The sequence below is a fragment of the Carettochelys insculpta genome, chromosome 13, assembly GCF_033958435.1.
Source record: "Carettochelys insculpta isolate YL-2023 chromosome 13, ASM3395843v1, whole genome shotgun sequence".
Classification (NCBI taxonomy): Eukaryota; Metazoa; Chordata; order Testudines; family Carettochelyidae; genus Carettochelys; species Carettochelys insculpta.
In genome coordinates, this window is record NC_134149.1 from 10,642,484 (window position 1) to 10,657,714 (window position 15,231).

A 15,231-nucleotide genomic window follows, 5' to 3' on the forward strand; every position below is an offset into this window, starting at 1 on the left:
CCTGCCAATCCAGCATCTAGTGAATACATGCCCCTTAGATAATATAAAGTGCTTGGCAATGTAGCAAATTTAAAAATGGCTGGAGGCTTGTAACACAACCTCTTCTTGTCTTTTTCCCAGTAGTGGGAGTACAGTTAAAAAGGTGACTAAGAAAAGAGAAGAGAAGCTGTTCCCTCCTCCATTATCCCCACTGCTGGATGAGCCAGCCCAGAGGCGGCACGGCAGTGACAACAGTTCCTTCAGCCAAGAGAGCAGCGTCACAACCTCCTTGCAGACTGGCAGCTCTTCCTCTTCTTCTAAATACAGAAAGAATGAGACCAAATCCTCTTCAAACCCCAAAGGAATCTGTGTAAGTAACTGATGGGAGTTGCTGAAAGTGAACAGGATAAAACAGAAGTAACTAAGCTTTGTTCTGTTTGATTCTCTCTCTTTTAATACCTTCGTTTAAATCCATCTCTAGTCCCGCTGAAGAGCAGATAGGAGTGGAGCACTTGTGACCAGTACACAAACGCTCTTGCAGATTCCATTTTTAAATCTGCATTAAGCATCCGTTTGACACTGTAACGGCCGAGAGCACCTGGTCCCTCAGCTTTATAGGGCTAGATTTGCAGCAGAGGGCTAGCTGCAATTACTCCTCCTGCCTATATAGTTTAAACCACATATGTAAAGAAAAAATATCTCCTTTGATGTATTTTCTGTGTTAGCCTATTTCATATAACCAATAGCCCCACATTGTCAGCTGGCAATTAAGCACTGTAGCTAAACTGAGCATTGCGGATTGAACTGACTGCCCAATAGAAATCTAGCGAAAAATTGCCTGTCTGTACCATACTCATGGACCAAATATCTGAGCACCTGCCTTTCTACAATGACCTGCCTCCTAGCTTGCTTTTTCCCCCTTTACTGGCCTTCCTCTGCTTTTCTGCTCTCCTTTGTTTGCTTTATTTTGGTTTCTGCAACTTCAGGACTTTCTCACCGCAGTACCTATATAACACACAAAACTCTCTGTTGTGTAATAGGGTTTTTACACCCACAAAATGCCTGACACACACACACAATAGCAAAGACATAACAAGTTCCTAATTTCACAGACTGTCTTGTCTTCCATCTCCTAGGCACATGCTTTCCCATTCAACGACAGACCACGTGACACAATGTGAACTCTGCCCCACTGTTGCCCCTATGGGAACTCCTTCTACTAGTTTAACCTATCCCCCAACTCTAGCAGCTGGTGTTGCTTGACATAAGAGTTGACTGTGGCAGGAGAAGATAGCTAAAGGAGCGTGTGCGGAAGAGTGATTAAATGGAGCAGTTGAAGGCTGGTGTTCCCGTGATGGGAAAAGGGACGCTGGCCATTTATGTTCCATGGGATAAGATGGTTGAAATGACAGGAAGTGGATGGCTGTAAGTGAAGGAGAAGAGGGCTGTGATGCTGTGGTTTCACTGTCCATCTTCTTGCTTTTGTGGGTTTGTGTCAGGCATGTTCTTGGCGTAGCCGTGCTCCACTCTTCACAACAAAGTGTTTTCTGTGGGAATTCCTTGGTATCTTGTACCACTTCATTAGGGATGAGCATTGCATGAGGGGTGGGGGGGATATGGGGACATTAGACGTGCAACAGGAAGATTTTTATCCTTCTGCAGCTGCACATGAGGCCTTTTTGGCTATAGGATCGACTCTGACAGAATAACATAGCTTCTCCTGGAGGAGGTTTTATGTTCACCCAATCAGGTTTGAACATACCCATCAAGCTCGGTTGCTTGCATTGAGCCCCATCAGTCAGGTTTATGTGCACCAGTCTCTCTCTCTCTCTCTCTCTCTCACACACACACACACATTCATCCATCCATTTCAATCAAATATTCAGGCTTGCATGTGCTCACTTCCTAAGCATCAACCAACCAGGCTTGCTCTTGCCCAGCCCCTCTTCTCTTTCTCCTTTGAACCAGTCACACTTAGGTGCACCTGGTCTCCATCAACCAGTGAGGCCCTATGTGTCCGTCACGCCCACATGCCATCAATCAGAATGCTGTGCTCCCAGCCTCTCCCATCTATCCGGCTTGCATGCACATGGCCTTCATCAATCAGGTTAGTTTGCGTGCACAGTCCATAAACTTGGAGCTCTTATGAGAATAACAGCTAAAAATGACCATAAATTCAACATTCTTTTAAAAATCATCCTGTCTGAGCTGTTCTCCTCGGGGGCCTCCTCTCTGCCAAATTTTGTCTAGATAGGCAAAGGGGTTTATAATAGATATTGGTCATGAATGAAAAGTAGGGTTGCAAAGGAAACTTTTTAGCCACTTTCAAAGGCTTCTTAAACATCAATGAAAAGAAACAAAAAAATGCTTAGAAAATTCAAGGAGCATGTAAATTAATCCTACATGTAATTTCACACCCATTGGACACCTACTTTTAGAGAACATTGGTAATTTATGTTTAATTTTAAGACTCTTTTAGAGAGGAACCTAATTATGGAGTTTCTGTAATGCAAGACTTTCGTGTTTGCTTCCATTGCTTTTTGACCGTTGCAGAAATGGGTGTGTTTGGCCTCATTTTTCACAATTTCCCTTGTCATGAAAAGTTGCCAACCTTGTACTGTAAAAAGAAAACACTCCAGTTGCATTAGAATGTAAGTGACAATTCACTTTACCTTATTCGCTCGACCCTATTGCTATCTGATATCATCATGTCACTTTACTTCAAACTGCAAGAGCAGTGCACTTGTCTTCCACCAAAATCAATGCCAAAATGAACTGCATATGTCAGCCAGTAAACAGTGCTATGTAAACAGCAGGGCAGTTTTCCCCATCATTTCCAACATTATTCAGCAGATACATGCTTGATTAATACACTGAGGTGGCATCTGAAATGTTCACCCACTGAAATGTATTATAGGGTTTTCTCATAGTTCATTGGTTAATCTATGATTTAGTTCATCTGATTATAAACAGAGTTCACAAACGAATTCCAATTGCCTAGGCTAATGGCTTATATTGCATCTCTAGTTGTAATCAGCCAACACTCCAGAATCTGTTTCCTCCCAACACTTTTAATAAGTGTCTCTAGTGAGTAGTGTTCTGTGGTATCAGTGCTGACTTTACACCTTTCCGAGAGCATATGTTAATGAGATCAAGCATGTGAGCAATATGTAATCACAGTACTTAATTAATCTAGCAGGTTTGTATTAGAAGGGAAAGCAAGGTGGTTGGTGAAGTTCCTAAAATGTGAATGAGGATCTGAATTTTAACATTAAGCTGTGCTAATGATTTTTCTTTCCCTTCTGTTTCAGTGTTTTAACACAGAAGGGGGTTTGGGTGAAAGTTAAAAGAGCTAATGACAATTCTCTTCTGTAGGAGGAAGAGTCTCACAATAGACCAACAAACAGTCTCCTTGATGCCAGTCATCTAGAAACAGACGTCTGGTCGACGATGCCTACAGTCTCCAATGGGAAATCTGAGCCACGAAGGCCTAAAATAACATTCGATGACATGTATGTTGCATTAAACAGTCCAAACATGGGCCGTAAAATTTGATTTAGAAGTCTAACAATCCCTTTGTGCTGAATATGAGTTATATGATTGAGGTCTGAACTGACAGTCTTCACAAAGGCAAAACGATACAAGTCATGCCTGAGACAGGAAGGCCCAAACAGGCCCTTAGTGGTAACATCAGTACATGACAGTAAAGAGTTTTTCTCTTGACAATGAATTTCCATCATTACTCAATTAAAAGTCTTTTGATGAATGTGTTCAGATTATAAATGTTGAACTTCCAGAATAATTCTTCTTTAATTTTCATTTTAACTTCTCCAATAGAAACTTGTTACAATTAATCGGGTTGAGTTGTTTTGCCTTTTCCTCTATTTGACACATGTTAATGGCCCCCCCTTGGGCTGCTGTTTTCCTCAGCTAGTCGTTTGTGCTCACTAGTCACGTGCCCGCTAATCATATCATTACATTCAACAGCTTCCTATTAATTTCAGAATAAAATTAAACAAATAAGGGGTCACATTTTTCTGTTAGAAGTGGTGGGCATTCCTCTCAGATAATGTTTGTCCAACAATATGACAATGCAGCACTGAAAGAATGAACTCTCTCTCCTCAGGCTTCACAATGCAGACTATTACATGCAAGAGGCGAAAAAGCTAAAGCACAAAGCAGATGCACTGGTAAGGTTCTATTCATTTTCTGCCTTTTTTCAAGCACTGAATAGTATGTCAGTGAAGGGGTCCTTAAGCATAGATTTCATAGAATCATAGAATCCAAGGGCTGGAAGGGACCTCAGGAGGTCATCAAGTCCAGCCCCCATACACCTTGCATCTCAGCCAAAGAGTGCTGAAGCTGTAAAGAGTCTTTCTATTGATTTCTCTGGATTTTAAATCAGCCTTCATATGAGCTGATAACCCCAAACTCAAATCAGACCACTGTTCTTAACTGTGAGCTCAGTATTCTTGTTACTACCAGAACAGTACAGAGAAAAGAAATTGTATTGCCTGAAGGATTTCAAAACTGAAAATTTCAGAACCCTCCATGAAGGAAAATTTCAAGTGAAAATTCACTTTGTCTTGACTGAATTGTTTTGATCTATCTATCTATGATAGTAATTCTAGTGTCTATACTGTTATAAAAGGAGAGCTGTCTATCCATCTGTCCATTCCACTGTTGTCATGAACGTTCCCCGGTGCTGTTGTGGTGCATGGGAGGCTGTGGAGGGGTCAGCATGAGGGAGCTCCACCCCTGTGCCCACTGGTGAGCGCAGAGCCAGGGCGGGGTTCATGGTGGGGGGACAGCTCCCCTGCTCACCTCTCCATGCCCCAGGAGGTGGGGAGGATGCCAAGGAAAGAAAGAAAGAAACCGCGGGGCCAAGGTGGTAGCTCTTGGAAAGGAACCGACCCCATCCTGCACCTCCCTCCTGCAGCCCTCATGCTGCACCAACCCCAAACCACCAGGACCTTCTCTTGTAGCCTACCTGCCCCTCCTCCCCTTTAGAACCTCACCCATTCCCCCTTCCTCTGCCCCACAGTCCTTCCCCCTTCCCCCTCTTTGTGCTACACCTCTCTGCTCCCTTCCCCAGCCCCTCTTACTTTCTCCCCACCCGCCTGTCTCCTCACACACCCATGTGCTGGGATCCATGCTGTGTTCCACCCGACAGCCAGGTACAGCCTCCCATGGCTCCCTTTGCTAGCCCTCAGCTGCAGTGCCCGAGGCCCCTTGGCCCTTTCTCACCAAGCCAGGAACCATCTGTCCAGACTCCTCAGTGAGCCGGTGGCTGGGAACTCACCTCAGGCCCCATTTTTGGGCCCCTCTCAAGAGCGCTGTGGGTGATGCCGTGAGGAGCCCAGGACACCCTTGCGCATGCTCTGCCTGCCACTCGCTGACAGTGCCAGGAAAGCCGTTGCTGGCAGCAGGTCCTGCCCACCCAGAAAAGAGGAAGTAGTGCCCCCCTCCCACCTCAGCAACCAGACAATGCCCGCTGGAGTGGGAGTTGCACGGCTTCGCCATCAAGCTTCCCTCCTACTTGCTGTCTCTGGCTGTCCAGTCACCGGATGGGGAGGTGATAGCATTTGCAATGACTATAAACAAAAGTCAGGGACAGAGTCTAGAGAAATGTGGAATGTGTTTATCTGCACCAGTTTTTATTCATGACCAGTTATATGTGGTTATGAGTCAGGTAGGCAACCCTGGTAACCTCAAGATATACGTGGATCAGCAACCTTTCCATAGGACACCAAGTTGGCACATACAAGTTAGGTCTAAGAATGTGCTTGCCCAAAATATTGTGCATACAGAAGTGATACAGATGTAATGAGTGCTGGTAGGAAAGACTGATGTGACGTTTGTATATGGAACAAAATCCGGGCTATTTTTCGGGTGGAGCAGTGTTCCACTACCTTATTTGCTTGCGCCGGTGCCGCCATTTTTAAAGTGCTCTGAGCCATGAGTGCAGCTCTTTTAGTGGCCAATACGCTGCTGCTGCTGCGGCTGGCTCGGCTCGCTTCCAGCTCACAGCGCCCTGACATGCTGAAGCCAGGACTCAACTTAATTGGTTTAACGGCTGCCGATGAAACCAATTAAATTGAGTCCTTCCTTCAGCACGGCAGGGCCCTGTGAGTCAGTGTTGATGGGAGGCCAGTTCGGGAATGAGCGGAGGAGGAGATAGAGTTAGAGGGTGGGTCTGGGGATGATTGGCTCTGGGGGAGGGGAATGGGATAAGAGTGAGGCAGTTTGACACTCCCCCACCCTGGGGAGTGGTTATGCCCTAGGGAGCAGCTTGGGCCCCACACAGGGAAGGCAGCTAGAGCCCCAGATAGTGTGGCTCAGCCACCAGGGGGCAGTTTTGGCCCTTCTGGGGGTGGTTTGGGTTCCACACAAGGGGGCGGGGGTTAAGCCACCAGGACTGGTTGGGCCTCAGGATATGGGAGCATTTGGGGGCTTGAGTTCCGCCACTGTTTTTTCTAGAAAAAAAACACTGGACAAAATCAAATTTGATTAAAACATCAACAGGATATATATTGGCTTACATATTAGAAACAACCAAATCTACCTGTGCAAATAAGTATTTCGGCAGTAGCCACCACAAAGGGTTGGCCCCTGCTAGTATTATATAATGTACAATGCGATAAGACATTTTTTTTCAAATCATCTCAAAGCAAAACCATAAGATGCTTCTTCTTGTAAATGTTGAAACCAGACATTCTTACAGAACAAAATTCTGATGAAACCAACCTGATTTGGCAAAGCATTTAGATTTGCAAGGAGTTGTACATTTTGACAGGTTATGATGCCATCAAACTTCATCCAACCTGCTCTGCAGCATGGCCATTGCATTGTAATGGAGTTTTTGATCCCCTCTCTGCTGCAGCTGATACAGTGCAGCAACTCCCTTGGTGGAATAGAAATCTCTTCTTTCTTTAAGTAAAGTCCTCGTAAAATAAAACTAAGACCGACTTCTAAGCTTTCCCCCAACAACTCATATGTAGGGACAGCTAACAGGATTTGGGTGACTATCTATTTGATGGGTAAAAACAATATTTTTTCCTGTAAATCAGTATGTTTGACGGCAAAATGCCTATCATTCTTGCCTGCAATGATGGAGGTTGCACACAGAAAAAAAATGTACCATCCGCTGTTTAGAAATGTTGCCAGTTTGGGTGTTGGTGGCCGGGAAGGAAGGGATGATGCTGCCAGTCTCAGTTCTCTGTGATCCTTTTTTCCTGATACAGAGATATGAAGCTGTTTGGCCTATTTCCTGTAGAACGCAGGCTCAGCTTTTTGGCAACGTCCCCTGATTGTCACTAAGCTAGAAGTCAGACCTCTTGACATGCCCGTTTACAGAAGGTGGCCCACGCTGATTACTTAAGACTTACTCAGTAGAGCATGTTGAATCAGAATGCTGACATCTCTACACAGGGAAAACTCACAGAAGCAGACTGACAACACCTCCTGCAGCTGATTGACCTTTAAGGAAAACACACATCGTTCTGGCATAAACCTGCCTGCTCTGTGCCGGCAAATATTTGCAGGCTCAAGTACATGATGGTCTCAACATGCTATGTCAATCCACTTTTCTCCACAGCCTGATTCACTCAAGACAGTGTTGACCTGTCTTCCATCGTCTTGCCTTTGTCTATGCCTTGCAGGAGAAGGGGCTCTTTTCAGGCAGAAATAACTTGAAAAGGCATTGCACAGCATGTTGTTGCCTGCAGGCAGGACATTCATGTCACATGTATTTTGATACCCCCCCAGTTCCCTTATAGGAATGCCTGGCCAGCCACTGGGGTGTAAGCTGTTGGCAGCTACAAATGCCCATGAACTGTGTATCTGCCTTTTCTGTCCACTATGTAGGCCCTTTTTTAAAAAAAATTATCGCACGCTGATGCACATATATTTCACCAAGTCACTCATGTGCTGTATAGTCCCATGGCATTAGTTGTCCTCTGGCAACCGTTGCTTATCTTGTGCTGACACAATGAAACATGCCAGATTGAAAGATGTGATGTCATGATAATGTGTGGGACCCCTGCAAGTGTCAGGCAAGGTTAACGAGATGCGAAAACAATGCTGCTGGGCATGCACAGAGAAGGGACTACAGGCAAAAGTGAGGGCGCTTGGAGTATTCTGAAGTTAGCCCATTGTAAACCCATCATTGCCTGGAAGAGGGGCAAAGGAACCACCCGTTCATGATTAATCACACTATCGTCAGAGCAAATAACTACATACACCGTACAACACGCCTGAGGTAAAGAACCTAATTGTGCTCCATTGCACCATCAATAAGCCAGAGAAATGTAATTGACTTCATAGGAATTACCCAGGGTTTACATAGCTGTTTGTGACAGCAGAATTCAGTCCCATGGCTTTGCCACCATTGATTAAGAGGATGTGTCTTGGCTATCTCAGCTTAAAGCTACATTTTTTTTTCCTGTTATATAGAAAACTTGCTTCCAAAGAACACCTGACGCAAGGCTTTGCCTAGGATATGTAAAGGAAAATGATTGGTGGGAAAGAGAGAGGAACGAGATAAGAGCTGCATTCCTGTTGATTGTTCACAGGGTACTGTAGAATAAGTGTAACCACTGATAAAGCCATGGTCTGAAGAAGTGGGTCTGTCCCACGAAAGCTCATCACCTAATAAATTATTTTGTTAGTCTTTAAAGTGCTACAGGACTGTTTTTTGTTTTGGTAAAATACAGGCTAACCCGGCTCTCTCTCTCTCTCTCCCAGCGGTGAAAGTGTTACATGTCCCCCTCTGTGTCAATCCACAGAGGATATGAGTCATTAGAACCCAGAGTTATGAAGACTGGAGCTTTAACACCACATTCTTTTAACTCTGGAGATTCTTGGGTTATTCTCCATTGTGTCAGCCAAGAGGGCATCTGTCACATAAGACCACAGAAAACAAGCTCTTGTTGCGCAGCTGAATTTCATGCAGTTAGAACAGTAGGGTATAAATCTACCTGAAAATGCCCTTCAAAACAAAAAAGCAGTCATGTAGCACTTTAAAGACTCACAAAATAATGTATTAGGTGATGGGTCTCTTCGGTCCATCCCATGAAATGTCATTACCTAATACATTATTTTGTGAGTCTTTAAAGTGCTACATGACTGCTGTTTTGCTTTGACAGACTACAGACTAACATGACTATCTCTCTGGTACTGATAAAGTCCTGGTGAAAATAGACCATGGGATGTGTCTTGTGAGAAGAGCTACTAAATGGTAACAGCAGAATAAAACATCCCAGTATCTTTTAGGAGTATGAAACTGTACTTTAATCTTGTGTTATAAGCAGTTGCCATTTTGAGAACAGAAAATGTATGCAGTAACCTCAAAAATAATTTGATAGAGACATACCAAGACATTTTTGAGGACTTAAGGCTTTATTGAGTCTTCTACATTAAATGTCATACTAGTGGAAGTCTTACATCCACCTATCAGAAATTGAAAATGTTAAATACTATTATAAAATACTTACTATAAAAGTGTCATATATAATATTCATTACACATAAAAAAGAAATCAGTATGTCTAAGTCAGTTTAATCACAACCATTATCAGGACTAAAAAGCTTTTTTGCACTAAAATTCTAGTAAAATAAAATATTTAGTGGTGCTGTATTTTTTACTTTTTGAACACTGTTTCAGACTGTCATTTGCAAGACAAGTGATGACCTTTTGGGGTGGGAGGATGGTCAGGAGTCCAATGGAAAGTTCATTACCTACTTTTTGCATATTGGTACTCAAACTTAGTCTTTAAGACACCAAAGAGCAACTCAGATTTTTTTAAATACTGTGCTGAGTTTTAGGGATGTGAAAGGTTAACTGGGTAACAGGTAAGTATCAGTCTTAATGATACTGGTTCTGGTTAGCCAGTGGGGGCTGAAGCAGGGGTCCCACTAGCTGGCCCACCATGGACAGGGGCTGCTCCGGGCCTCCACTAGCTCCCCCTTTAATCAGTTAACCAGTTAAAGATCACATTTAACCAGTTAATCAATTAAACAGGATTTTACATCTCTAGGTTAGAGGTGATAAATTGCTCTCTGAACACACTCCTGTCAAAGCTGGTACTCCACCTGAATGAGAAGAGTAGCCAGCATAACGGGAGAGACATCCTCACCGATCTTACAGTACTGCGTGCAAGACACCAAGATGACTATGTCAATTTCAGCTGTGCTATTTATGTAGTTGAAGTAGATTGATGGCACCGCCTAGCATAGATAAGGCCTTATCCTCAGCTGGGATAAATCAGAGAACCCTATTGAAGTCAACAGACCTAAGCTCTTTTACACTGGCAGAGGACTTGTCCCTATGTTATTGGCACAGCTTAGTGAAAACGTGACCTGGCTTTAATTCTTTAATATGTGCATTTTTAATGTCAGTGTTGCTTTGTATAGATTCTGTTCTGTCTGACTGGAAATAAAAGCTGAAGCATAATCTGGATGGGTTCATCTTCTTATTTCAGTTGGAAAAGTTCGGCAAAGCAGTGAATTATGCTGATGCTGCCCTCTCCTTCATTGAGTGCGGGAATGCTATGGAGCGAGATCCATTAGAAGCTAAATCTCCATACACCATGTACTCAGAGACTGTGGAACTCATCAGGTTAATGTCCTTTCTGTGATCATTTTCATAATCTCATTTCAGTCATAATTAGAACCTGCTCTGTTTTTAAAAATATCATTTCAACATATTAATGGTTTGTCCAAGGCATCTTCATCTCAGAAGTCATCATAATTAGTTCTTGCCATTTTATTAATGTCATGGAAAATTTATAATTGATGGACACTGCTTTTATAAATTATCCCCTTTAGAGGTTATAATGTGAGTATTATAATTTGCAATATTCATAAAATTAAAATTGAAATGTAGTGGGTGGAAGTAAAGTATAGTAATTTCACCGTTTGGCAATGACACTTGTCTTTTAAAAGGTGTAGTTTTATAATTCAAAACATTAAAATGAGTCAATCAAGATTTCTATTATAAACCCTGTTTTTGCAGAGGTTTATTACTTGGCTGTAAAAAATTGTTCCAGGATGTAATTTGGAATATAAGGTCACATCCAAAGAGCAACTTTCACATGTGTACTGGCCAAGAGTGGGGGCTAAAAAAAGTAAGAGAATATAAAGCAACTGAAATTCACTGAGTTAATTTTTCAATGTGGTTTTTCAGTCCAGAATTTAAGAGCTTTTACCTAATATTAAAATGCCCAAGTTAATATTTGAAAATCTGCATCTGTTTCTGTCCTAAAGATTAGACCCCAATTAGACTCCATAGAATTTACTCAGCAGAGTAAATAATGGATCCAGTGTTGCTCACTTTACTCAGAAATAATCCAATTAAAATCCATAGGATTAAATTTAATTGTGGGGAAAACAATCAGAATTTTGCCCATTTGCTCTGATTCCACTCTTACATCATTTTAAATGGTGTAACACCATTAACTTCAGTGGGATTGCTCCTAATTTCTACCCGTGGGGGAAACAGGCAGAATCAGTCCAAATGTTTGTTTTCCTATGACTTGTTTGAGTTAGAGGCTCTAGTGTGTCAGATTAGTTATTAGAGTCTATCAAAAATGCATGTTTTACATTTTGAATTAGGAGGTATTTACATAATAAAATGTATCAGATCTGAAGAAGCTGTTACTTGCAGGTAAGTAATAAGCTTTTTACATTTTTTAAAATACATATTTGCATGCAACACTTGTTAAGAAGAAGAAGAAAGGAAATTATGCCACAAAAATTATATTCACACAACGCTTAGGATCAGAGCTAAATCTTGAAGAACAATTAAGAAGTAAGGATACACCAGTTCCCCCCCACAACTCCCATCATTCCATTGTGACTAAATTTTGCCTGTGTTTTTTAACAGTGGGTAACTTAATATAGTCTTTGTGCTGGGATATATAAGCACAAAATGGTGGAGGAAAGTAAACAATAGGATTATCTTTTCTTCAAATGCATGAGAATGGTATTTCAGGGAGGGGGCATGGCATAATAAGAGCACTGGACTGGGGCTCAGGAGAGCTGTGTTTGTTCCTAGTTGTGCCACTAGCCTGCAGGGTGGCTGTGGGGAAATCTGTTCAGTTGCCCCATCTGTAAAATGGCGGTAGTATTACTGACGTCCTTGGTGAAGCACTTTGAGATCTAGTGATGAAATGTGCTATGTCAGAAGTATTGCAGCAGTTGATAAGTAGCCTGCCTGTCCTGGAGAAATGTGAAGCAAATCTGAGTCGTTCTGTCTATCTGTCTGAATGCTTTCTATAGCATGCTTCACCCTATTGTATAATATTTTATCCTGTTCATGTTGAAGGCTATGGCAAAGCCCCCATTGATTTTAATAGTGCAGGATCAAAACCTGTGTGTTGCCCTAGTAAATTAGATATCCGAGCTGATGTCTATAATTAACTTCATAGATGAGGAATTTTGCTCTTCACCCCTTCCAGATTCTGGGAGTCATCACAACATGACTCCCATATGAAAGATGGGACTGTTAGGGCCATCAGTATATGTTGTGTTTGTGTACATTTTTAAAGCAACACCTATTATGACTGGGCCTGTTCATGAACCATTTGATTAAGTTCTATTTATGTAGAATCTATGCAGGAGGTCAGATTACATGATGTTATAGTTCCTTTTGGCCTTCAAATATAGGAAGTTATGAGTGAATGACAGATGGTTCCACAGTAAGAAAATGAAACCCCTGCTCATTTGCTCATGTTTCACCAGGATTCTGAGAGATTCGCACAATAAGATTCTTCACAAAATAAAAGGGCTCAGGAATGTGGGGGAATCCAGGACCGGTGGCCTCTGGTGATATAGCAATATAATGGCAATTTAAATAAGCTGCATAGGGCCTGACTTTCAAAAAGTGCACACGCAAAGTTGGGCATGCGGCAGTTGAGGCTAATTTGCACACACAGTTACCATAACAGTGCACTTCGATCACTTGCACATGCAAAGACACAATTTGCATATGACAGTGAGAATGTTGCAAATTAGGTGTGAAACTGTATGCCTGCATTTTTTTTTAAATTGTTCATAAATGTAACTTCAACATAGATTCTTCCTGTTGGATACAATGAAGAAGAGATTTTAAATTACTTTTCCCCACTGTGATGCTGCCTACAGGCAGATCCTTGTTCTATCTATTCTAGTCATTTTAACCGCTGTGTGAAGTGGGTATCTGGAGCAGTCTTTTATTTGCAAAAACAAGTGGAGCATCACAGTGACTCCAAATGTCAGAGCACTGACTCTCAGAAATGTCTAGACTAGACCAGTTGTAACACTAAAATCCCTAACTTAACACTGCAAATTCTGAAGAGTATCACATCTCTGTGTTTGACCACGTTCATTCAGTGTGACTGGAGCACTACCAAAGAGCATGAAAGACAGAATACTGAGGGGCTAAAGGGTTCTATGCTAGACATGCACACGGGTGTGATGACAGGGGTGGACAGCAACCAGGCAGCAGAAAAGACCCACAGCCTATTACTCCATTACCTCCCTGCAAATGAGAACTCATCAGGACCGCCGGGGTAGCTTAAAACTTTCTTAAGCAACACTTAAGCCCATTACTTATTCTAACACAAGTACCTGTGAAATTGCATTAAGGCTCAGGACAATGATTTTATGTGATGAATTGATTTTCAAGAGACTAAATGCATGGACTGGAGTGTGGTCCGTTAAAGCAACTTTAAAAGGGGAGTTGCGAGGAGGGGAGGAATGCTCCAGCTTTTATCACCCAAATGTTGGACAGCGGCAATTAAACAGAAAGGAAAGACAAAATATACAAGCATCATAAATTAATAGGACTAAGAACTTTAAAAGCTATCAACACAACCTTTCTTTTATTTAATACCATTTCATATATAAATATTTTAAAGACTTTGCAGAAGAATTTATGAGCAGGATTTGGAAAGTGTTATTCAAACCCCACATGGTTAAATGTAAAACCGGGCTGTATATTATTTTCCTCTTCTATGCAAACAGGACTGAGCCCATACGTTTTTGGCCAGCACTCATTGCAAACTAATACAGTGCTTATCACCCCAGAGCGCTGGCCTTAACGTTATCTTGGCAGCATTAGCACTCTCAGAAATAATTCACCTTATTGGCCCAGAAAATGGGCTGATGATTTACTTTAGTCCTCCAAATTTTAAGCGTTGCTTTCTGTTGAATGTTATGCTCATCCTTTTACTGGGAAGCATTGTGGTCGTTATTTATTGTGGTATTAGGGGCAGAGCTAGTTGTTTGTCAAGAGTTACACCAATTTTCCTTCAAACATCTTAACACCCAATTTCCTCTCCTCCTCACGTTTCCTTCAAGGTATGCAATGAGACTCAAGAATTTCACAGGCTCGTCTGCCACAGAAGGAGACAAGAAACTAGCAGTTTTATGGTGAGTCCCATTGCAACAACGTAGAAGCTGCTAAAATCCTAGAGGACTTTAAAAGTCCTGAATTACTTAAGCAGCTTACACAAGATCACTGTTCTTGTTTTCTATTAAACTATTAAAGGATAACGAATAGATTTTTCCAGCTGCTGACTAAACATTTATTCATCTAATTTATACTGTTCTCAAGATGACATTTTAATGCTATTGTCCTTTTTTTTTAATTTTTCTCCATTTGTTTATTTTTCTCATCCTAACCTTGGATGAGAGACTGTAAAATATAGGTCAGCATTTGTTGTGTAGCTTATAGGTTTCATTAAGCAATGGAATTAATACAGTCCTTTCCTAAATACCACAGCTACCGATGCTTATCACTCCTCTACTTGAGAATGTTCAAACTAAAGAAAGACCATGCTATGAAGTACTCCAGATCTTTGATGGAATATTTTAAGGTAAGCTTTAGTCTGTTTAATCTATCCTGTTACAGAATGGTCTCATTGGCAGCATTGTGGGCTCATGCAACTCACATGGCACCCCATAAAGGTGTGCTCGAAACAGCTTCAACTGTGTATGAACTGCATGTTCAATCTGTCTTTACATTCAGGGGTCTGAGGGACTCATACTTAAGAAAGGAAAATGTTAAAATATTACTTTCCTATTGCTACTTGATTCTCTCTGTCTTGTATCTTTGCTACAAAGAAGCCAGGGTTCAAAGGTTTTAAATACGGCAGCTGGAGGGGTGCAGAGCTTTTTGTTCAATGGGTTGGTCCTTCAAACAGAGGTTTAAGCTGAAGTTGGGCACACTTTGCAATGTGGTATGTGAGTCAGTAAATCTTCAACAAACCTT

At 41.9% G+C, this 15,231-nt stretch overlaps 1 protein-coding gene across 4 annotated transcripts in view; it reads left to right on the top strand.

Annotated features, from left to right (window-relative positions):
• AFF2 (ALF transcription elongation factor 2) overlaps nucleotides 1-15,231 on the top strand; it is a 474,637-nt gene that overhangs the window by 432,629 nt on the left and 26,777 nt on the right. For all 4 annotated transcript variants that reach the window (XR_012647252.1, XR_012647253.1, XM_075007493.1 and 1 more), the window contains exons 13-18: nucleotides 121-349; nucleotides 3,355-3,491; nucleotides 4,106-4,169; nucleotides 10,460-10,596; nucleotides 14,319-14,390; nucleotides 14,743-14,836. Coding sequence is in view for 2 of the 4 variants with exons in the window: in XM_075007493.1 (XP_074863594.1) it covers nucleotides 121-349; nucleotides 3,355-3,491; nucleotides 4,106-4,169; nucleotides 10,460-10,596; nucleotides 14,319-14,390; nucleotides 14,743-14,836 (733 nt within the window). In the remaining 2 variants the exon portion in view is untranslated. The remainder of the gene's footprint in view (nucleotides 1-120; nucleotides 350-3,354; nucleotides 3,492-4,105; nucleotides 4,170-10,459; nucleotides 10,597-14,318; nucleotides 14,391-14,742; nucleotides 14,837-15,231) is intronic.